Genomic DNA, 25,864 nt, shown 5'->3' on the forward strand with positions numbered 1-25,864 from the left:
AAAGGGTACCCTAATATGCCCATACCTCACCTGTACTTAATAATTATGCATCAGTGTTTTAAGGATGTGCCCAATAGTTGTAGATGTTGCTGCGGATGCTGATGGTGATACTGTTGTGGGGATGCTGATAATGATATAGTAGATGTGGATGGATGTTGATGGCGATACAGTAGATGTGGATGGATATTGATGGTAATACAGATGTGGATGCTGATGGTGATACTGTTGTGGGGATGCTGATAATGATATAGTAGATGTGGATGGGTGTTGATGGCAATACAGTAGATGTGGATGAATATTGATGGTGATACAGATGTGGATGCTGATGGTGATACTGTTGTGGGGATGCTGATAATGATAGAGTAGATGTGGATGGATGTTGATGGATGTTGATGGTGATACAGTGGATGGTGATGGTGATACAGTAGATGTTGATGGTGATACAGTAGATGTTAATAGTAATACAGTAGATGTGGATGATGATGGTGATACAGTAGATGTTGATGGTGATACAGTGGATGTGGATGGTAATGGTGATACAGTAGATGTTAATAGTGATACAGTAGATGTGGATGATGATGGTGATACAGTAGATGTGGATGTTGATGGTGATACAGTAGATGTAGATGCTGATGGTGATACAGTAGATGTTGATTGTGATACAGTAGATGTGGATGTTGATTGTGATACAGTAGATGTGGATGTTGATGGTGATACAGTAGATGTGGATGATGACAGTGATACAATAGATGTTGATTGTGATACAGTAGATGTTGATGGTGATACAATACATATGAATGGATGGTGATGGTGATGCAGTAGATGTGAATGGATATTCATGGTGATACAGTAGATGTGAATGCTGATGGTGATACAGTAGATGTGGATGTTGATGGTGATACAGTAGATGTGGATGATGATGGTGATACAGTAGATGTGAATGCTGATGGTGATACAGTAGATGTGAATGCTGATGGTGATACAGTAGATGTGGATGTTGATAGTGATACAGTAGATGTGGATGATTATGGTGATACAGTAGATGTGAATGCTGATGGTGATATAGTAGATGTGGATGTTGATGGTGATACAGTAGATGTGGATGATTATGGTGATACAGTAGATGTGAATGCTGATGGTGATATAGTAGATGTGGATGCTGATGGTGATACAGTATATGTGGATGGATGTTGATGGTGATACAGTAGATGTGGATGTGTATGGTGATACAGTAGATGTGAATGCTGATGGCGAGACAGTAGATGTGGAAGCTAATTGTGATACAGTAGATGTGGATAGATGCTAATGAAGCTAGATGTAAATGCTAATGATTTTAGACGCACATGCTAACGGGCATTAGATAGGAAGAATAGCCGTATTGTTCCCACGGGGAATACATATGCAGTCATCATAGGCTACCTGTAGAGATGTGGCTGTGATAGCTGCACAGGTGTGACATATCAGCAGGCCGTTATTTCAGTTAGGTGTAATTATCTCATTAATCAGCATATCAGACACGGGCTGTGGTTTCCGCTACAGATTGTTCTATATGTGCGGTACAGGGGGGCCTTGACAGAATGTTTGTCTATTGTAGCTGGATAGGCTCTTTAAATTTATGTACGTTTGTCGTGTCCAGAATTTTAGAGGATGTCTGATCAAAGGAAACCCAGTTAGCACTTTGTTTACAGAACCCTAAATCTTCGACATTTGCATGTAAAGAAGGTGTTTAATTTGAGAAGATTATTCTGTGTGGACTCATAAATAATTTCCTTGGAACTTTGATTTATGTATTTGATTTATTTATTTGATTGGTGTTTAATGCGGTGCTCAAGAAGATTTCACTTATCCATGGCGGCCAGCATTATAGTGGGAGGAAACCAGACAGAGCCCAAGGGAAACACACGACCATCAGCAGGTTGCAGGCAGATCAAAGCTCTGAAGTTAACTATCTTAGTCAACATAGTTTCATCTACTTATTCGGTTTTCTTGGTTGGATATGTTTCATTTTAATAAAATTGTTTTTTCCTGTGTGAAAAGAGTAGAGATTTAAGTTACTCAAGTTGTCCATTGCCTTTGCAGTTAGTTTGTGCTAGTCTAGTGTGATAGCTGTTTTTGGTTTCCTTGGTACCAAAGTGCAGTGAAAAGGGTTTGATTTTGGTTTTCCAATGTAAACAAATGAAACTGATAACAATGTGATTTGATCACTAGAAAAAAATATTTATTTTCATCTCATTTATGTATTGTTTTCAAGATTTCCCCTTTTATTAATTTGGAAGGAGTTAAGCTTCCATGACCTGAGCCCTCTTAGTTATGTTCAAGTGTGCATGTGTGTAGGCTTATGCTGCTGATACAACACAAGGCATCTCGAAAGCTGAAACTACTGTAATTCTTCGATGTGTTCGCATGTTTGCAAGATGTTTATTCAAGCATATTGTGAAGGCATTATTCTGTGTTGACTGACAAAAATTGTACTTTTGTGGAACCCTAAAACTGGCCAATCTAGTCAATGTAGTTTTGTCTTGTGCATAATTGGCACTGAAATACGAAAAGCTTGAGGAATAAGCATTTATGGATACATTGGTAAAACAGTGTAGTGAGCACAGAGATTGTTTCAATGTTCACATTTTTGCTTCAGGTTACATGTTTTTTTTTTATTGTTTTTTTTTTTTAGGGTAGAGAGTTACGCCCAATAAGTAATTAAGCAAATTATGCCACATGCAATTTTCTATGGTTCCCATGTATATTTATGTGATGAAAAAAAAATTGAAAACCATGTTTTATTAACGAATGAATTAAGAGAGAAAATACATGTAGAAATAGACACTATAAAGGAGGTTGTACGTGTGGTTCTTTCATGAAACGCCATGCAAGCTTTGTTAATTAGATACATTAAAATATGATTTGTTAATAACTGACTCACTTGAAATTTTTGGTGCTCAGCTCTCAGTATATCTTACATCAACTAAACGTGGGAGTGTGAATCTTTTTTATGCTGCACAAAAAAATGATGATTGTGAAAAAGATAAAAGTAATTCAAGTTTTTATTAAATGAAAGTGTGTGTTAAAAATTTGTATATTTTAAATTTAATCCCTCCACTTTCTGTACACACTTATTTTTTGTTAAATGTGATAATGGAAGCAGTTCTAATTATGATTGTAGGGATCAAGGTCCGATTCCATAAAGACATTTTTTGACTTACGTCAAAATATAAAATATTGTCCTAATGTTTAGTTTTCGGTAATGAAAGTGGAAATTTTGACATACTTGTAACATTGATGAAGTTGTCAAAGTCTTAATTTACTAGACTCAAAAATAAGCTCTAAAATAAGATTTCAAATTTTTGACTTGAGACAAATTTGGCTTTGTGAAATCAGCCCCAGGGCATAGCTGGTTATGGGACTGTCTTTCATTTGCTAGGATACAAGAGATACAAGTTCAGTCCTGGCCTTGGACAAGGGTTAAGCAACAATCAAGCAAGGGAATATTTTACATTAACATGTATTCTGTAGCAATGCCATGACAACAGAGCTCCCATTTAATTTGAGTGAGTGATTGAGTGCTTGGGGTTTAACGTCGTACTTAACAATTTTTCATTTATATGACGACGAATGAATCCTTAGAGTGCATGTAATGTGCCTCCTTGTTGCAGAACAGATTTCCACCGCTCTTTTATCAAGTGCTGCTTCACCGCGACGCCTTACCGAAAGCAAGGTAACCGCCCTGTCCGTACCATTATACTGATAGCAGTCAACCAGTCGTTGCACTATCCCATCGATGCTGAACGCCAAGCAAGGAAGTTACAACTTCCTCTTTTAAGGTTTTAGGTGTGACTTGACCCAGGTTTGATCCTGGATCTACCGCTTCCGAAGCAGACGCTCTACCAACTGTGCTATCGGGGCCGGTCCATTTAATTTGAACACACCCTAAATGCACGTAGGTTGTGTTTTGAAAGGCTGTCAACTGGAAAGATCCAAATTTCAAAATAGCTGTTACATTAATGGAATTAGCATAACAAAGGCGCTCTTACGTCATATACATGTATAAATAATTAATTTGAGTGAATGTTAATGATATTTGCGAATAACGTACATTTAAAGTAAAATACATGCACATGTATACGTCTTTTGAGTCCATTCCATTGTCCAGATGTGTATAAACATTTGTTTATGTGGACATTGCAAGGTTCCAAACCAGTGATCAATACTCTGTGTCATAAAGGAAGGGCATGAAATAATATTTTAAAATGTCTCTACCCACTTTTGTTGCCAATGTGAATCACGCAATATTTTCAACTGTCTTTATAATACAAGGACCAGAAGTGTACATATAAGTATGGCATATATATATATATACTAAAATGGATGTATTCTAAGATATAAAGACCCTTCTGTTCTAGATTACAGACAAATGATTAATGAAGAAATGCACATTTTAATGTAGGTTAGTATGTTAAATGACTTCCACAGGGGAACTTAGTAATTTAAAACCCTGTCCCTCACAGCCTTATACATCCCCAGCGTGACAATTGATGATGCCCTTTTTTTGTACATTGATAACAGTTATTTAATGAGCAGCTTTTAGCATAAACCAGGACACTCTGTTTGATGAATCTAAGTAATAAGCTGAGAACCTCTCTTCAAAGCTCTGTTAAGAATGGGAAGAGATTTACCTGTGTAAAGTTAATTAGTGATAGACCCGAGGGGAAAACTGGTTCAAGTCAACCCTCGGTTGATGTTAATTGTCGAGAGAATTCTTGCAATCTGTCACTGATTGCCTGACAAACAACGACGACCACCTCTCCACCTGACATATTATTGCTCTCGGAGCTGAAGTTTTACCTCTTTTCTCTCTTTTATTTAATTATACTCTTGTAAAAGTTTTGTTCCCTTGTCATTGAGCTGACACACCAAAGCTGTTTGTCATTGTCAGTCCAACAACACCCTCCCCGCTTTCACCCCCAGGTCTGCATTTTGGGGGGGTGGGGAGGTAGCAGCTGGATGTTAGTGTTTTTACCCATGCCAAAGGAATACACAGTTTATTTATGATACAGGTATACAGAAACTATGGGTCATGTTAAGTGAAGTTGAAGGATCTGTTCTCAGTGAAAGGTGTAATGCGTAACAATTTTTGGCCTAATTATGAATTAAAGCCATTTTAATGCTATGCAAATTGTGCTCAGGTATATGTACATGAAGAAATTTTAATACTACAATATTAAACCAGATTTGATTCGAATGGTTTTTTCGCCACGATCTGGCTGAAATATTGTTGATGTGGCGTTCAGCCAGAAACAATTATGCTTGATCATTATTGTATGCTGTAATTTTCTCATGCAGTCTCAATTACAAATTTGTGAAACCTTCAAACAGGAACTACATTATCTCATGGGATCCCATAAAGACATAAATGTATCTAAAACGATGTACCTGCATGTGCTACTCTGCTTACCTAATTTGATGGACATCTATGTAATGTTTGTAGACATGTAGTTTGTTTGTTTAAGGATTTAACACCACAGTAACGGTGTTTGTTGTGGAACTTGATACCACAGAAGCTTGTTTCGTATTGAGCCAAATGCCGAGAATGTGCAGCATTCGAGGGATTAGACAAATGATAAGCTTCAGTGGCATTGGGTTACACAACAAACACCATGACGAGATTGTTAAAGTACAATCTACCTCCCCCCCCCCCCCCAAAAAAATGGTAAAAGCTGCATATTTCATGCTGCCATTCACTTTTACCGTCTCCACAGAGGTCATGCATTTTAGACCAATCAGCGGCAAGCTTATGCCAAAGCAGTTGACCTGGGCATGTCAAAGCTACATATGCATGACATTGTGTCTTATTGTTGCGACACATGACGTAAAATGTTAAAGTTTACTGTACATGCATTATGATGTAATACCGCTGAACTCAGATTGGAACAGCATGAAACAAATGCTCACAGCATCTGGGTGTAAAATATAAAACATGTAAAAACATAGGCGATATCTGTTATCTGTGGGAAATAACACTTTTGTCACTGAAGGAAACTCTGATGGTTCACCTTTGTATAAATCACGAAGCAAATCTAGCAAGTAAACAAACTCAAATTCTTTTATTTGAAGACATAAACAGCATGAGATGATATTAATAGGGGAGGTAAACGTATCGGCCGTTGTGTTGTGTGACACACTCCAAGTTGTTTGAAAAGTCATCTCTGTTTTCATAAGTATATTTTCACAAGACCCTCAAATAACAGTAGGGTAGAAATAATCATTGATACTTTGCTAAGTTATTGTCTAGAATTTATCTGATGTGAGATATCACAGGTTTTTATGGTAAATAATGCTTTATTCTGCAGGAAACCAATTGTAGCCTTTATTCTAATTGTTATCAATGCTTTATTCTGCTGGTATAACCAGTGTTGTATTCTGCCAGTAACTAATGCTTTATCCTGCAGGTAATCAATGTTTAGCCTTTATTGTGATGGTGACCCATTGCTTTATTGTGACAGTAACCAATGCTTTATTGTGACAGTAACCAATGCTTTATTGTGACAGTAACCAATGCTTAGCCTTTATTCTGATTGTAATCAATACTTTATTCTGCTGGTATAACCAGTGTTGTATTCTGCCAGTAACTAATGCTTTATTCTGCAGGTAATCAATGTTGAGCCTTTATTGTGATGGTGACCAGTGCTTTATTGTGATGATGACCAGTGCTTTATTGTGACAGTAACCAATGCTTAGCCTTTACTCTCATGGTAACCAGTGCTTTATTCTGGTTGCAGCCAGTGCTTAGCCTTGTTTCTGATTGTAGCCAGTGATTTATTGTGATGGTAACCAATGCTTTATTATGATGGTAACCAATGCTTTACTCTGCAGGTACATGTGATTAAAGCTTAGCCTATCCCTGACCTGACCACTGCTTTATTCTGACAGTAATCAACACTTCGCTTTTTTGGTAACCATTTTTATTTAGCTTTTATAATTTATGTTGGGAATAAGACTGTATACATGTAGCTTCATACAACCAATTAATAATACCAAGCCTGTTTTGTTTCTTATCTTTACAGATTCGGGCCAAGTTGAAGTCATCGAAGTCAAAAAAAGGAAAACCATACTGATCAAGTCCATCGATAGAGTCTATTGGAAAGGCTGCACACAATGACTGAATCTTGTATCTTCTTCATGAAACCATCTTCAGAGAACAGAGGACTTCTCAGGCGTCCGAGAACAGTTTCGGGGAAAGCTAAGCTTACCTGCATGTACCTGTGATATCAGTGACAAACTGATGCAGGCCTGTAACAACCATACCATTGTTTGCCTGACACCTTTTCCACCAGTTTGTAGCATTAGCTGTGAGACCAGTACCTTCAGTAAGTTGTCCAGCAATGCAGTTGGAACAGTGGCAGCATAGCAAATGAGACTTGAGCTATTTATTCAGGCATGTTTGTCTTCACATGGAGTATAGCGTGATGTACTAGTGTGTGGCAAATCATTAAGAATAGTCCTGTTTGTGCAGTGTGATATAATGACCACAGGTTTGTCCCAGGTGAAATAAAATGTGATTTTTGGACCTGAAGTCTTGATTGAATGAATGAATGCTTTGGGTTTAATGTCATTCGTCGATGAGGAGTTATTGGGTGTGTGCACATATACAGTGTCTTCTTGTGGCAGAGCCAGTCCATGCCGCCAAAGTTCTCCCGCCACTGAAGTATTATACCGTTGAAATCTTGAAGAACTGTACAATGTACTGTGTATAATGCTAGCTGAATTGAATCATTTGTTCTATATAACCATTGTATTCATCTCAAGTGGTTGGAAAAGGTTACCTTTCACATTTTTCTAGCCACAATGGGGCTGAAATACCACCAGTGTGGGTTAAGCCCTAATTGCTTATTCACTCACGAATTGTTCTATATTTATAGATGAGTAGATAAATGTATGGATTAATTTCACAATGTTAACAACAACAAAACCCTTCTCTACATGATTGCTTTTTCAAAACAAGTTTACTAGCTTTTAGAATTAACTACTCAGGTAAGTGGCAACTGCCAAAGTGGTACATGCACTGGACGACTAAAGACTTGTGAACTTGAAAGAAAAAAAAAACAATTATGTACAGTGTTTTTTGTCATGTCGTTCATTACCAATATTTATGTATTTATTAATTTGATTGGCGTTTTACACCATACTCAAGAACATTTTACTAATACAACAGCGGCCAGCATTATGAGGGGAGGAAACCATGCAGAGCCCGGGGAAAACCCACGACCATCCGCAGGTTGCTGAAGGACCTTCCCACATACAGCCGGAGAGGAAGCCAGCATGAGCTGAACTCACAGCAATTGCATTGGTGAGAGACTCCTGGGTTATTACGCCAGCCCTGGCTTGCTAACCCCCTCGGCCATAGAGTTGAACACTAATGAAATAAATATGTATCAACTTACAGCTGATTTGCAGTGGTTGGCGAAAGATCGAAGGGTTTAATTTCTATTATGTAGATGCAGTTTTCTTCTACTATAAGATCTTATTGTATGGTCAAGATAATGTTGAAAGCAATGTGAAATTGCAGACAAAAGCAGGAAAATAGAATGATTAGAGGTTGACGATTAATCAATATCACAAACTTGATTCCCTTTTAAGTCCATGAAAAAAGTATTTGTATTTATTTATTTCTTTGATTGGTGTTTTACGCCATATTTAAGATTATTTCACTTATACCACTGCTGCCAGCATTATGGTGGAGGGAACCAGGCAGTGCAAAGGGGAACTCACGACTATCAGCAGGTTGCGGCCAGACCAGAGTATTTGTAAGACCGTTATAATAGAAAAGGCGATCTTGAATCAGTGTGATGAGTATTGTATTTCACCTACAGTTTAGCATTTTTCGAGTGAAACATTTTGCTTGATTCTGACTGATTCATTCACTTTAAAGTGACCTAATGACTTTTTCATGAAGATTGTTAAATTCCTTATCAAGGAAACTTAAGTGTTGGCAACAAAAGTGTCATTTTAAGACCTTTATGTGCTTCTGAAAGTGTATTTTTTCATACCAAATTTTAAATGAATACAGAATATTTTGTAGCAACCTGCAGATGGTCGTGGGTTCCCCAAGGCTCTGCCGGGTTTCCTGTCACCATAATGCTGGCCACGGCATAAAACACCTATGAAATAAATAAATAAATAAACAGTATACTTGATATGTCTATAATATGTAAAAGAACATTACTAATATTCTTTTGTCAAAAATAGGCCCACGCAGGTCAAACTTTTCAAAGGAAAGACACCCTTGAAAGCGATTGTTATGGTTCATAAGACAGTGTAAACTTTTCTGTTAATAAATGTAATATTGTATATCGGGTAGGAGTAAATTCGCTAAGACCCTATATCCTACACCGTTCTTCGCTATTTAGTCAAAGGGAAAGAATGAAACTACAGACTGCCCAAAAATATTAATACGTAATAAAAATTAATTAAGAGTCAAGTCTTTATAAATCAGAATATACTTTGTTGTGAAAAGCATGGTATAGTAACACTGGCTGCCTGGTCGGCCGCCGTTGAATAAGTGAAATATTGAGAACTGCGTTAAACTCCATTCAAATAATTAAATATGTTAATTAATGCGTTGATAAATAGTCTTTCAGACTTGCTTTCAAGATTAAGACATGCAAGAACTTCTGTCATTCTCTATGATCTACTCGTTATGTGATCCACAAAATGTTTAACCCAGCTGGATAGCGTGGCAATGCGGCGCAATGACGAGGAACTTCTCAACATTGAGTTCATTTCCAGCTCATACTGGCTTCCTCTTTGCCCGCACGTGGTCTGCTAGTGATGCGGATGATGGTATTCAACGTCAGAACACGTCCTCCACCTTCACAATTAAGACAATTCCGGTTTGCCAAATGTGGTGTCTCACGCATTGTAATCGAAACGGCCGAAGCACATTTTTTTTTGTTCAACATGCAGCTATGTATGACGTGCGTGCAAATATATTTTGTATATTACAAATAAGGGAATTTTGGCGAGATCAAGTGTTTCACGAACAAATGTCAGTCGGTGCATAATGGTCAAAACAAAATCGAAAACATACATAGGCCTATTCCATGGTATTGCTTAAATTTTGTACATATAAAGTCGAACGTTTTTAGAGGAAAACATTATGTAAAATCAGCTTTGGTTTCCTTTGTCAAGTAATATCCAGGAAGTTCGAGTCTGAAGGTGGTTTTTCTGTTTGGACTTTTTTTTTTTTTTGACTGATTTATGGTCATCTAGATGAGCACACCCACAATTTCCCGCGGTACTTTGGCTATTTTATCACAGCGTATAGGGACTTGAGGGGTCTTCATTTCATCGGCCCACCCGTACTACCAACAAACTAACGTGGATTAATAGCTATAGCGTCAGTTCACCAGGGAACGAAACAAGGGATCAGTTCAGAGTTTCTGTCTACGCCATCTGGAATGTCCATAGCATGTACCAAAACGTGGCGAAGGTGGAGGCGTATACTACAGTATACGCGCATTTAATACAGCTGAGGGAAATGTGACATGCAGTTTTCGTGCAGACTTTTTTTTTTTATGTCCGACATAAGACAGATCCGCGCCAGTGTTGATTGTTTTGCGGAAATAGCGCTTGGAATCCGATATAGGCCAGTCTTCATGACTTTACACAGCGGGAGCGGCGGTATACCACATATACAGGAAATGTCTCGTTCAAAGAAGTGCTATTGAAATTCACTGTTGTACATACCTTCCTGTTACGGCACCGAAAATCGCTAGAAATGCATGTGAAACCTGGGTGTTGAGATTTAGGCTTGACAAATTTTAGTTGTGCGGATGCCACTAACCTGAGTTCCGCAAAGCGAGGTTTAAAAATCGCTCATTTATTTATGAAAAAGTATGTATGATTACTAAAGCTTTCTATGAAAATCCGTCTGTATTATATATAGCTCCAGGTTCTTATATGAAATATTTCAACAAACATATCAAACAAATGAAACTTTGCTATCATTGTTGATTTTTGCTTTGGACTTTCTTATTAGTTTTATGGATGATGTGAATAAACCCTTCAATTCCTGTTCAAAATTCTTGGCCTATTTCATGCTCCACATATTTAAATTGCCAGCGAAATGCTTAATTATTCCCATCCCCCCCGCCCCCTACCCATTTTTGTATTACAGAATTTTTAGCACGTTCGCTTGTCAATGTTGTTTGCTTGCAAAATTGCTAGTCAAGTTAGCTGAACAATGGGGTTTTTTTTAACATTTTGTCACTTGTTCTTCCATACCTTTGAAACGCAAAAACATGCAGGGTGAAAAGCAAAAACATGCATGGTGAAAAGTAAAAAAAAAAATGCATGGTGAAAAGCAATTTAAACATGCATTGTGGAAAGTCAAAACATGCATGGTGAAAAACAAAAACATGCATGATGGAAAACTCCTGCCAGTTAACCTCTTACCATAATGATGGCCGCCATCGAATAAGTGAAATATTCTTGAGTACGGCGTAAAACACCAACAGTCCGGTTATTGGCACCGAAGCAGTTTCCTCAAAGGCGGCAACAATCATTGCTTGTACCTAAAATGGGACAGCTTTTATTTGACACAGCCGTACTATACGTGCCTCTAAAGAGAGAGACTGTGTATTGTTGACCGACTTGCTCTTGTAAATACAAAATAATACATGTGCCGCTCCACTGTCGTCGGACTTTGAGCCTTTCTAAGTGGACCGGTGGGCCTGGATTACAGATGCTGCTTGTCCCGGGAATTAGCTACGCTTTGGTCTTGATCTTTTTGGAGAAAAGCCTTTCAGATGTCAGATTTTGGAATTAAGCGTTTCTCAGACACGTCAAAGGTAATAATAAGTTGTAAGTCGCACACACGGACTGTCATATACCTCCGTCTTTTTATATATTATGTTGTAATTTTCTGTGTAATAAGGCAAGGACTGGGTGTGACATGTTTTCGCGTTTTTTTTTTTTAATGAATTGCGTCAAAACCCACATGAGCTGGCATATCTCGTTCCTCTTGCAGACATAAATCAGGGTGTCGCCTGGTCACGCTTTTCATTGTGACGCGATCTTCTGAGGAGATTTCATTTCTACATAATGGTGCGTTGACACTCGGTATGATTTATTTCATGGTGTCAATTAGAAATGTGCAGATTACGCACTCAGAGCGAAATTAATAACATAAGAATTTTCAAATGCACAAAGTTTACGCATCTGTCCCATAAACAAGACAAACATCAAATAAAGGTTATCATCAAATGCAGCCTCGGGTTATTTCAATGCTGCACAGTGTGCATTTTGGCTTAATTAGTAATCAATATTTCTGGTTTCTTGGCTTGCGTTTAGCTTCAGACACGTCTCGCTCCTTTGATGTTCGATTACAAACGTCTTACATCATTACCTACATTATTTTGCGTGCACGTTTTATAATAGACGAAACTTAATATCTACATATGCCATAAATGGCAAAGACGAATGACAAGCGCATTCATCAAAAATTAAATTGTAGATTACGATTATGCAAAAGAATTTCTAGGATTAACTAAAAAATCCTACCATTACAGTGAAAACAGAACTTATACATGGATAATTTTACATGGACTTTTGGCTAGTTATAGCTTTACCTGTGGCTGTGAACTTCCTTTTTAATGTGCTTTGTTTCCAAATGTGTCGGCGTCGGCAAGACGTTACATGAGTGCAGTAAACTTTTCTTTAAGTTTTGGTTTCTGGTTCTTAATATATGCAAAATGAGTTGTAAAAAATTCGATAAGCGTATGTGTGTTTTATGTCTCCAGCTAAATTTATGTAATAGGGTTTTTTTATGGATTCAAACATTTTAATTCTGTCAAAAGATTTTGCGTGTACTTTCAATATTTCTTAGACCTTCACATTATTCCCACGCGCATCTAGTAAAACGCATTCTTTTTGTCCCATTTTCCATTCTGAGCATTTCAAGTGGTAATACAGAGCAAATCATCGAACTGACGTAAAGAAAGAGTTGAGATGACACTAGCATAAAACAAAATGTGAAATTGGTGACTGCGTTGCCGTGAACGCCCGTGCAGGCAAACACGGTCAGCTTTTCTGAGTTGCACGTCTCTGGGTTCATATTGGTGGTCGTGCCTACCCGTTCAAAGACCCGTGTACTGACGGGCCCGGTTTTGTTTCACGACCATCAGCTTGTCACCATAAAACCTGAACAAACAGTACTAGCGAGAGCGCGTCTCCTTGACGTCCGCCTGCGGTCCACCCACAATAACACCACTGAGTATCCAGCCCTTGACACCTGAGAGGGATCTCTTCAGGAGTCTCTAATTACAGCTGACTGGACTGACAGGAAGTGTCGTCTTATTTAAGATCTGTATTGTGTGTCTGCTGCATGGCCTGGGAAAAAGATTACCATGTTACGTGCTGCCACTTCTATGGATTATCTCAATGAAATTTACGCCTCTTCATTTCTGTAATTTTAATATGGGATTTAGATCGACAGTTTGGCGAAATGATAAAGAAATTGTTTATTTGTTTATTTATATATATATAATTATTTACTTTTTGACGATATCGCGTTTTTTTTTTTATTTGCGTGACGGAGTGCTCGGAGTAAACCACCGCCCTTTGGCACGTACCTTGCAAACCTCCTGACTTAAAGCCACGCTCGAATCAGCAAGAGTTGGATTAGAATAGGCAACCTCTTTAGTCAAGGGCCTGACAGTCGTACCTATCCAGGGCTTAAATGCTAACAAGAGGATATCGCCACTTATACATTGTATTTGTATATGAGATTATAGCTAAAAATAAAAAATAAAAATTAAAAAAATTGGTTGTCAGTTTGGTTTTGGTTTAGTCACTTTGAGGATTCAAACTTTCAAACTGTTTTTGCTCATTCCTATTAAATTTCAAATTTAATAAGTTCATTGGTTTGTAGAATGACTTCACCGAGTACACCTACAGTATTGCACATGTTAAAACATATATTTTGTCATGGTTTTCAATAAGCTAAGCCTGTGCTATGGTTGCGGGGAACGGAAACCCTACCACCATACACCCAGGTGTAAAAACAGGTGTATCTCCTGCACGTGCGCTTTGATTGCAACTGTTGATATATGCATCAATTCTAAAGGATGCTGGCCCCCTCTCTGTTCGTACGTGGCAAGATCTGCCAGCAGCCTGCGGATGACTTCCCCTTGTGTTTCTCCTTGCTATATCCGGTTTCTCCCACCATATAATGTCATTGCATTAAGTGAAATAAAGCTACAATATAAGTAAATTATTCTTAAGTGCGGCGTAAAATGGCAATCAAATAAATAAAAGTTTCGATGCTTGTGATGCCGCTATATATGCTCTAAAAACTATTGAAATAACGTGAGTTGTTCAAAAAGGCAATGGCAGCTTCGTCTCAGACTACACGCGTCATTGCATATTTGTGGAAGTTACAAAAACAAACAACATGGGTGTCTCAAGGGTGATTAATGAAGTTGTTACACTCGAAACATTTTGTACAGGAACTTCTTGTGCAGGATTAGCGTAAAAACGAATGAATGGTGGTTTTGCACCACATTAACGGTAGGCTAGCTATAAATGACCCAGGAGCTTCTCATCTATACAGTTGCTTTGAGTTCAAGCGAAACTCATGCTGGTTTCATCTCCGGCCACACGTGGGAAGGCCTTCCAGCAACCTATGCACGGTCGTGCGTTTTTTCCGGACTCTGTCCGGTTTCTTCCCACCATAATGCTGGCCGCTGTCGTATAAGTGAAATACGACGTGAAAGTGAGGACGGAGTATAACGCCAATCAAATAAATAAATATGGCGTTGTACCTGGACAAATCGCCAAGTAAAAAATGCGCACATCTTGAGAACTATAAATCTAAGGGCATGTAGAATGTATAGGTGAGTCGCTACGGTCTTGCGTCTGGAGTTTTTAAGGACCCTGATAGGGTTCGATGGTTTCACCTGGTTTCAGTTTATTTCTGCTTAAGCGGCATTCTCCGTGGTTGTCGAGTCGATGCGTTTAGTTCAATTAATCAACTGAAAAAAGGACAAACGCTGTTTCATGCGATTGTAGTTGTCGACAAATTGCATCGTCTGAACACGATGGCTTTTACTATTTTCATTCCACTTGTCGAATTCGACTAGTCGATACATGTCAGATCGTGTGAGCGCGGCATTATACACCCAAAACAATAACCTGTCTGCTGTCTGAATGATGCTAGAATGTTATCTGTTCTTATAACATAAGAATATCTCCTGTTGAACATAATATCATTTTAGTCTAATACAATCTTTGTGTTGAATTAATGGAATAAGTGTACTATATTTAAGAGAATAATCTGCATGAACATCAGAATACGTTCTAGAATCACTCAAACAAAACTTTTTAATTTAACAGTTTATTTTATTTATTTTTTTAAATTTATTTATTTATTTATTTTCATTTTTTGGAGAGTTCCCTCTTTCTTGTTATTCACTTGGAAGGCCCCTTCAATCATAATGAGTGGCCGCACGATATTTTTGATGTTAACCTGATCTGAATAAGAAATGTGAAATATTCTCTGACAGACTTAGCGGTATGTGGAATCTAAGAGGATTGGCTGACAGTGGATACAGTGTTTTCTGGGTTAAATCCTACAGCAATGGTCACGCTTGAATAAATCTGCCATACCTGTATGATTCAGCTGAGTTTACGCATAGCCTAGATTTGCCTATATCTCACACCAGTCCATCAGAATCGATTCTGTATCACTTTCAGAATACCAATCAGGTAAATAAATAAACTAGTAAATAAATCGCATTTGGCTCTGTTTCCACGGACATGCATTGGCATACGATTATGTCTGCATTGATCCATACGATTCCTTGACGCATTCGTTACAGTGTGCGACTGTTGTGGCTTTGTTACACTGTCAATCCATCTCAGCCATAATTCCTCGCCCGATACGTTAAAAATGGGGCATATTCCATTCACTCTGCTTTAACGCGTGTGTGAAAGAATTGCGCGATGTCTTCAGAAATACTCCAGCTTATTTATGGAAATCCATTCTTGATATAGAATTAACGGACGAATAATCACAGACGCAATTGCACGTCGGTGGAAAGACAGCATTAGATGTGCCTGCATTTTATGAAAGTGCAACATTTTTAGATATGAAAATGCCATGGATACGCTTAGCCTAAACACTAAAAGGATGGCGCCACTGTAGACCAATGGAAAGCCATTGAACAAAATAGACCATGTCAAATAAGTTTCTCTCTGGTCAGTTATACTGGATTTTTAGGTTAAAAAAAAAACCGAACGTGTAAGAGTGTTTTCTTTTTGCCTGCCGCTTTAGTCTTCATCTGTATTATTTTCTCGAGAGAGCCACATTCACACGTACATGCAGTGCAATTTGTCATCATGCAGAATTCAACAGAATCTTGTAAATCGCAAGACATTGAGCTTCTCCGATATTTTCATTCGACCCAGGCGATTCAAGCCAAACGGCGTTAACGTGTCCTTGTCCTGCGGGGATAACAGTTTGTATACAGCTGTTCAGTAACATTTGTGATCGACGAAATTTCATGCTTTATATTAGTCACGTGTTTGACTTATACAAAAGTAATTATTTTATATACCTTTTCTGCATTCTTGCTGCATGGGTTAATATATTGCATAATTATGTCACTAATACTGTGTAGGTTGTTATCTGTGCAATATATAGACTACAGACTAATAGCTTTTATGTTCATTGTCTGATAACACAAAATTTCATGCAGCGACATTCCGACGTAATCGATCATCAAAATAATGCACAAAGACTACTTTGTTCGCCTCGTGACTTGAATCTATTCACATATATCTCAGTCATCGCGAACAATAAAATGTATAAGTCTTTGTGACACTTACTGTTTTCTACACCAGATAAGTCAAAACTTAGGAATGTAATCTTCCGCATATACATGTATATTCCTGTATAACTTTCACATATACCCTTTTTTTTAAATAAAAATTCCCATCGAGTGTATAAAACAGATTTAGAAATCATAACTCGGGACTATGTATTGCACGGCACAGGTAAAGTATACTTGGGCGTATAAAACTTCAAGACATTGTTCTGCATGAGTGCATGTGTCAAATTATATACCAGTATATACTGTAAATTTTTACAGCTTTTTTAAACTATTAGATGTAAATTTTAACTTTTCAAACACGCTGATAGCTATGACCAAGGCTCCTATGTGATACGTCATGTTCAGAACACTTCTGAATTAATGTTTACAAGCCAAGCGTACGCTGCACTGACTAAGAGGTATGTGGAGTCTTCGCTGGAGGCCACAATCCTTGGCTGACCAATGATGAGGCGTGCTCAAATCCAACTCTCGTTCGCTTTCACTATATACGTCGAGTGTAGAACGAAAACACCATGCTGTATAATCCCGTTAACGCCATCATGGTACCATCATACACTCTGGTTCCATCGCCCGATGATGAAAGGCAGCCTTAACAAGACAGCACGATATGGCGCGAAAAAAATGCTGGAACGATTCTGCGACGCGATGGACGGATGCTGCGATTATTAAAGCGATGCAATACCGCGAAGCAATGGAACGATGCTGGCATCGCAGTATCTTCCGTCACTTATCGTGTAATATCGTGTAATCTCCTCATATGACTGAAAAATTGTTGAGTACGACGTTAAACCCCAAGCACTCACTCACTCACTCTTCGTTGCATCGCGCTATCGTGTAATTGCCTAATATTTACGTGCCATTGCTTCATACGACGATGGCCTTAATCGGCTTCCATATCATGCTAATAAAGAAACAAATAATTGCGCGGAAACAGATTGTGACTTACAACATAATTCTTCGTGATTTTCTATTTTTTATTATTATTACACAAATAAGCCTCACAGCAGTAAATTAATTTCCTTTTCGGTACCACAACAGACACAAACGATGAGAACTCACGGATATATACTCTGTTAACGACAGGCCATTCTAATCTATGGATTCTATGTGGCTGGCGAAAGGTAATATGCCTCTATACGTGAGAGCAGTAATGGACATGAATTAATCTAATATTTAAGAAACAGATACTCCTATCGGGCCTAAGTAGTCTGCAGGGACCAAGTCAAGGGTAGAACAAGCTTGACCTGGCCGTGAGTGCATGGCCAAACGGGAAAAACAGTTTTAAGAAAGAAAACAAGGAAAAATAGAGAATAGCTGTCCAATCGCGGTAACAATGTTTAAAGTTGGCGATAAACTATAAAACTAATAATTCTGTCACTTTTTTATTTATTTATCAGCGTTAATTGCGTAACTTTATTGCCGTATGCCTGAGTTAATTTTGATCAATGCCCGCACATATTCCCCATCATCACTATCTCCACACCACATTTCTTGCACTCACTTCATGACAATCCACTTATTGCACTACAAATCGTGCATGTATGCATGCTACCAGGATCTTTGGCGGAGGTGCCTGATTGGTTCTGTCCCAACGATCAGCCTTTGTCCACTGAGGTCGAAGGTAGAATCCAGATTCCACTGCTTCAACTATGTGGCTTCAAGTCAGAAGGTTTTTACAGGACCTTTTACCCAGGGGCAATTCCCCCACTGCTGTTATATATAAGTTAAATTTTATTGAACATACGGCGTGAATAAAACAATAAAATGTGCCAAGTAGCTAAAAAATATCAATGGTCAAACCGTCATAATTTTCATGGTACACTGAAGACAAATAAATGCAATACACTGACTATCAAAAGAAGATGTGTACATGTACTTTTCTTATTCGACATCAATTGTGACAACAGGTAAAGGTTTCAATATAAATAAGCCTGTTTCCCAGGGATGTTTCTCAGCTTATTTGCGTGTGATTGATATATTCTCCGCTAAACTTTCTTCTTTTTTCTTTATTGGAGAAACATAGCATGCTACATCCATGAATCACGAGTTAGAGAGCTGTGAGCATGATGCTTATTGGTTCACAGGTGCCCTCCGAACAGTCGCGTGCAGGAAGATGGTCACGCGATTGTCACAAGATACTGACATTCGTTACCACGGCCACTCGTTTTCCATGATGGAAGCTTGTTATGTATGCTTACTCGCAGCGAAACAATTTTTGTCACTTGCTAAAAACGTTGCTTGATTTCCCCTTGAATATCCTTATTCTTCCTCTCGTTTGCAGTTATTTAGTATGCGGATGACGTTCATGGACATATGTCCAGTATATATATATATATATATATATATATATATATATATATATATATATATATATATATATATATATATATATATCTTTTTCATGCATTTCTATAATCTGTTACTGTGAAATTGGAGTTACTTTTTATTGCAATTGTTTTATAACTGCACTAAAGGTCAACTAGAGTTTCTTTTATTTTTTTTCTTCATACGTCCGAATAAAATATGTCCGGAGCACCTGTATACAAATTACCAGTATATTTACAATTTCCGCTTATAGCAGAGAACCATGTGGAAATTGTCATTTCGCTACCGTCTGTATAGGTGTTGTAACAGGAACCAGAGAGAATTGCTAAATGTCAACGTCCCAAGATTGTTATCGCTGAAATAACCGGGTTACATGTTGACCTCCACGGGGTCACTTCCGGTTTGTCACGCGAGGTTCGTCACCCACGAGTATCAACTCTCCTCCAGCCTCCGATCTGCGCCACATGTCTGTTTAGTAGAGGCCAAGTATCGCACAATGCACGTATTATATACATGTTTTTAATAGCCTGGACTTGTTTGTCAGCGAGGAGCGGACGATAACCTGGAAGCCGTCCCACTGCAGCAAAAACAGTCAGAGGCCAAATATACATTAATAACTATAAAGCAATGTGTGTGTTATTGTACCATGTCGAAAACAAAGACTGTCCTATTACTTTGAGTTGGGCTTTGTTGTAACCGTTACCCGACATATGAACGTGATAGCACGACTCATTTTTATTTATAAAAAACCCCACTTCACCCACTTTCAATCCGCTTAATTGTAAACCCATAGTCCACTGTTTTAGTTTCTCAGGGTCTACACGCTTCCCCTAAATGAAGAAGTTCATTCTGACATTTGTTGCAGCAGGCTTGTATATATGTAGCTATTGTGATTTGGTAACAACAACAGAACAAAAATGGCCATGATTCTGACCAACGACCAAAACTCAACTTTGATCTGTAACATGCCTCTGTAAAGCCATGTCCATGTCCACTGTACATCATGTACCAAGTTTAAATCCAGAATAACGAATCGCTTTGAAATATGTCATTGTGTGAAATTGCATTTCTTTCAGAGTCCATGAGAAAGAGACGGTCATAATTTCGTTGAAAATGAACCAAACAGCAAAACTCGAACTTGATCTGTAACATACAAAGTATCCATTCAGTATATATGACTAACGGTTTCTCAAAAAAATTAACCCCCCCTCCCTGCAAAACAGGACAAAAAATGGCCCCAAAAATGTCCGAAAAACTGATGGACTGATGGACTAATAGGTGTGGGGTAATCCTATAACCTCGCCTCCACCGCCCCCCCCCCCCGTAAGGCTATACAAGGGACTAATAGCTGATGAGACACAGGTATCAAAGCCTTTAAAAGTGAACTGCATCGGTTTTTGATCTCAAAAATTATTGCCATCTTTTGCCAGTAGTTGTTTATTTGGTTAAATTGTTAAGATTTTTTCACTTACATAATGGTGGTCAGTCTTTTTTTTTTTTGTTTGGGAGTGGTGGGTGGGGGGGGGGGGGCGGTAAGAAAACCTTAGCAAAAGTTAGATTGCGCCAACACACACTCAGTCACCATCGACCGCTTATTATCAAGCCAATGCCCGCCCTTCCCAATTCCACGTACGAACAATCCTTTGCCAGAATTGAACTCACATCTCCTCTGACAGAGGTTAGGAGTCGCGCATCGCCTTGCCTCCTACTCTGTTTGCGTATTTAGAATTGTCGCGAAACTTTTTATGTTTGGAATTGCGAAGTTACCACTACAAATGTTTAAAATCGCTCCACAATATCTGCTTGGGGAAATCTTTTCCGCCTGAATATGTAATTCGCTCATAAGCTGTGTAGCTTGTTGTTCAGACATGTTAGCTTTAGGAAAATATTTCTAACTCAAGAGAACTATAGTCGAAAACCATCGGTGAGCGGTGGAAATCCGTCCTGCAACAAGGAGGCACATTACATGCTCTCTAAGGTTTCCTTCGTTGTCATATGACTGAAAAATTGTTAAGTACGACGTTAAACCCCAAGCACGCACTCACTCATTCTTTTACGAATATTAAGCTATATTACAAAACGTCTTCTTTTTCGACTATTCCAGCTGCACATGATGTTTGCATGAGTAATGCACAGCCTTTCCGCTGTCCGTATACGGTTAAATCTGGCTATGAATGAATAATGCTCTTTGTTGCTGTGCGCATTGTGACAGTAATTAGCAATTACTTGGACGAATGACAAACGACAGCCTCCATACGGATAAACGGGAAAGGAAATGTCGTGCTACATACTGAACTCTTGTAAATGTCACACATTATCTCTGGAGAGAATTAAGCTTGACAATGTGTGCCCCCGGTCCACCCGAGATCAGGGTTACATTTGGGCCATATAGACAGGCAGCACCCGTATTGCGTATACGTGATTCACTGTGCACTCAGTGACCCGGCGATGCCTCGGCCAGATTCTTGCGCGCTTGTGTCTATGTCTGTACACTGTAAGCCAGATCCGTCTATGACGTTACCTTCCTTTCTGACGTTTCTTAGCACCACAGGGCTGTTCTTCCCACGAAAACAAGCAACACCTCATTTTAAGCCATGCCATTGTTCTTGACTAAAAAAAAAAAAGCCAACAAGCCAAACCGTTTGTTCTAACATTGTTTCTCGACTGACTCATGTCCGTCAATACATTGGTGAATAGCGGTTCTTTTCTGTGTAAAAAACCTGGCCTGTTATCGCCACACAGGATCTGTCAGACTGAATTGTGGTGCGTATATAGATTAACATCTACCCTACATACACAATACGCTGCAACTGTTATATGGCTATGATAATATACACATGCACACATAGCGTCTACAGCTTCCTTTTTAACTGCCATGCCGGAAATCTTAATCTTAAAACTTTCTCTATACAAAACAGATCACGCTGATTTAGACACCGATGTGTTTTTGTGTGTGTGAAAAGGGCGGGTACCTCAGAAAACATATACACTGACTAGCAAAAGAAACAGTACGACTAAGATATTTATCATATTTTCGGTTGACTGATAAATTTGGTGATGAATGACGTTATTAATGCTTTACAAAAGACAAATGCATACAGAGGATAGGAATTCTGTTCATCTGAAAATTATGTTGCAATGTACTAGTTTTGGTTGGCAAGCAGAAATGCACGGAGAGGTGAAAGACGAATGGGATTAAATTTAACTTGTATGCAGTTTCGATTAAAACGATCAAATCAGTGAGATTCAAAGTGCTTTAAAACACGTGCTTCTCCAATGTATATTATGCTGCACTGCAATTACATGTATGTACATATTATATCATGAATATGAAAAAACAGTGATGTGCAATACAGATACAAGAAACAACAAAATATGACAGAGGTTAGGGCCGTTTCGTTATAGGCAAAGAAGAAATTTTTCAAATTCCGCATTATGGCATGTTTTGCCAGTGCCTTATAGATGTTTCCTTGGTCATTTGGTAATTCGCCACGATATGGCTGAAATATTGCCGATGTGGCGTTAAACCATAGTCATTCATTCATTTGGTAAACAATAGGCTTTGTGGTATACAATTCTTTTAACACTCTGTATATATGCACTGAAATGATGCGGGGAAATCCTTAAACATAAGGACTTAATTGACTTTATGATAATTCCACTGACTTCTAGATTTATTTATTTATTTATTTGATTGGTGTTTTACGCAGCTCCCAAGAATATTTCACTTATACGACAGTGGCCATCGATGTTACGAAGCGTTGGAACAATGTCACGAAGTGATGAAACGGTGATACGAATCGATTGCACGATGATACGAAACTATACATGTACATTTATGGCACGAATATATATATATATATATATATATATATATATATATATATATATATATATATATTATATATAATATATATATATATATATATATATATATAATACATAGGAGGTGATAATATGTATACGATAGCACGAAGCGATGATATGATGGTATACGAAGCGATAAATATCCTGTCACAACTGCGACATACTTTCGTAAAAATCATTGTGCCATCGTTGGACTATACACTCCAAAAAATTAACTGTTAATTTTAACAGAAAGTCTGTTGCTTAAGTGATACTGGAATGTATTCTGTTATAATGACATACTCTTCTGTCCTGCTAGTTTAACAGAGTCTTTATGTTGAATTAATAGGATATGTGTTTTATATTTAATAGAACGTTTGATACAATAAACAGAATACATTCTAGCATCATGCAGACAACAGACTTTCCTGTTAAAATTAACAGATTAATTCTTTTGAGTGTGCAAGGAGGGAACGATCGTACAACGATGGTCTTAACCAGCTTCCATACTCAGACAATGTTCACTACCTACATGTATATTTATTAATACTCACGACAAAAACTTATACCTCACAATAACCTCCTTCGTTATTGTATTAAAAGTTATCACATAAACTGTATATATTCACGTGGACAAATGTTACACATAAAGTATCACCTAAAAAGATATATGAAGGGGAAAAAAGACAATGTTTTTTCTTTTGCCTCTTTATCTAAACTTTCCAAATCACCGAATAGAGGGGGGAAATCTATAAACGCTATAATGTAACAACTGTTTAAAAAATTCAATTGTATGGTGTATTAACTTTTCATCTTTTTAACATTTCGCCTTGAAATGTTTAGAATGTAAATCCTATTTCACATTTGTTCACTGCACGTATGAGAGTCAATAAGTTGACAAATCAGCAAAAAAAAAAAAAAACCCATAGTAATAGATACTTGATAGTAGGAGAGCAGTACTCTCTGACACGGATATATTCAAATATTGCCGTGTGAAATTCATAAAATCCTACAAGAGAATGAAAACACAGATCTGTATTGAAATAACAGCTGAAAAATAAAAAGAAAGGCTTACGAGTGCAAACGGCTGCAGTTTTTGACATTTCTTTTTACATATATACATTTGTAAACTACAAATCTATAGCAAGCTTGTAGAATAACTTTTGATTGCTCCTGTTTTGTACTAGAGCAATACTTTATTTTGTATAAAAGACTGCATGATGCTTGGGAGAAGGGATTTGTTTATACAGAGTCGCGCGAGGTAATGGGATTAATTTGGCTTTTTGACTAGCTCATTTTACAGAACACGAAAACGCGAATTTAGTCAAAACAAAACGTAAATGTTAAAATGTCAGCATTTACCCAGTGTTAAAATAATACATGTTGCGCTGTAAAATGTGATTGCCCACATCACCAAATGTAAACACTTTATCAACATTTATAATTTAACAGCATATAGCACATGAAAGGGTCAAACTAACACTAACATGTTAGATTACACCTTTTCTTAACATTTTGTAAAGTTTGCAATTTCTAACACTGTAGAAATAGTTACCTTTACATTACAAATGCTTGCCCTCTCTCACCACTACAAAAATTTTCATTCAACATTATTAAAGTTAAACATTACTCTTCAACGTTAAGAGAATATCGATAAACCAAAATACACGATATTTCTGTGAAAACGTTTATCAGCGTTGACGTATGTGTTACATTATCAACAGGAATATGATTCGTGTTGTATGTATGAATGCTTGCAGGGCTATTTTTCAGCCATATGACGAAGGGGAATCATTAGGTGTGTGTGTACATATATACTGCGTCTTGTTGTGGCAGGGCAGAGGCCATGTCTCCAAAGTGTTGCTGCCACTGAAGTATCATGCTGAAAACACCCACTTGACACCCCACCGAGGTCTCATTATACTGACACCAGGCCAACCAGTCTGTTTCTTTGCTCTAATCTCTCAGTACCATTTTTAAAGTGTTTGGTATGACCCATCCGGCTTTTGATCCCAGGTCTCCCGACTTTGGGGCAGGCGCTCTAAGCATTAGGCCACTGAAGCAGTGCATCTTATTATTAGTGTATATTACGGAAAACCATTCTCGCCTAAAGTAACTCGGGCCCAAATAATGTATATAATCTATTGTTATTCCCGTCTTTGTGATGACGTCTTGAAGGCAAACTGATTACGTAGCACTGCAGACAACATTAATGCTCAGCATCAACAAAATCTCCATGACGTCACGACATCATCGACCAGTCAAGAAGAGCGCAGTAGACTTTCTCATGCGCTTATGTCCACTGATGCAGAACCTAGATTGTATCAGCTTAATGACCTTCCGGCAGTTTCAGTGAAACTCATGTAAAGGCATTTTGTTGGTTGTCAACGTAGAGGAGCATAATATCATAGTTATATCTATGGTTTAGTTATTTATTTATTTTTTTTTATATTTATTTATTTATTTGGTGTTTTATGCGTATATTTTGGAGGTGATGGGAAAAATCTCTATAATAATAATAATAATGTGTTAAATTTAACAGAAAGCCGATTGTCTGAGTGAAGCTAGAATGTATTCTGTTATTTCAGTACATTATTCGGCATATAATCTTACGTTTCCTTCAACTCGAAAATAATCGTTTCTTGTTGTCTCTAAGGCCTATTGCTATCGGCTTTTGTCTCTTTAAAGACTATAATTATAAGCATTGTTATACCGCCGTCGTCTAAGTGAAATATTCTTGAGTACGGTGTAAAACACCAATCAAATTATATAGCGAGAGGTCGATGTCTAACACGTGAAAAAGACAT

General features: G+C 37.9%; 1 protein-coding gene across 1 annotated transcript in view; it reads left to right on the plus strand.

The window, feature by feature from the left end:
- LOC135465908 (WD repeat-containing protein 89-like) overlaps positions 1-8,058 on the plus strand; it is an 18,742-nt gene extending 10,684 nt beyond the window's left edge. Inside the window, exon 4 of the mRNA XM_064743290.1 lies at positions 7,059-8,058. Coding sequence (XP_064599360.1) covers positions 7,059-7,109 — 51 coding nt within the window. The 3' untranslated portion in view covers positions 7,110-8,058. The remainder of the gene's footprint in view (positions 1-7,058) is intronic.
- Positions 8,059-25,864: the final 17,806 nt, after the last annotated feature.

Source organism: Liolophura sinensis, chromosome 5, assembly GCF_032854445.1.
Source record: "Liolophura sinensis isolate JHLJ2023 chromosome 5, CUHK_Ljap_v2, whole genome shotgun sequence".
NCBI classification, from domain to species: domain Eukaryota; kingdom Metazoa; phylum Mollusca; class Polyplacophora; order Chitonida; family Chitonidae; genus Liolophura; species Liolophura sinensis.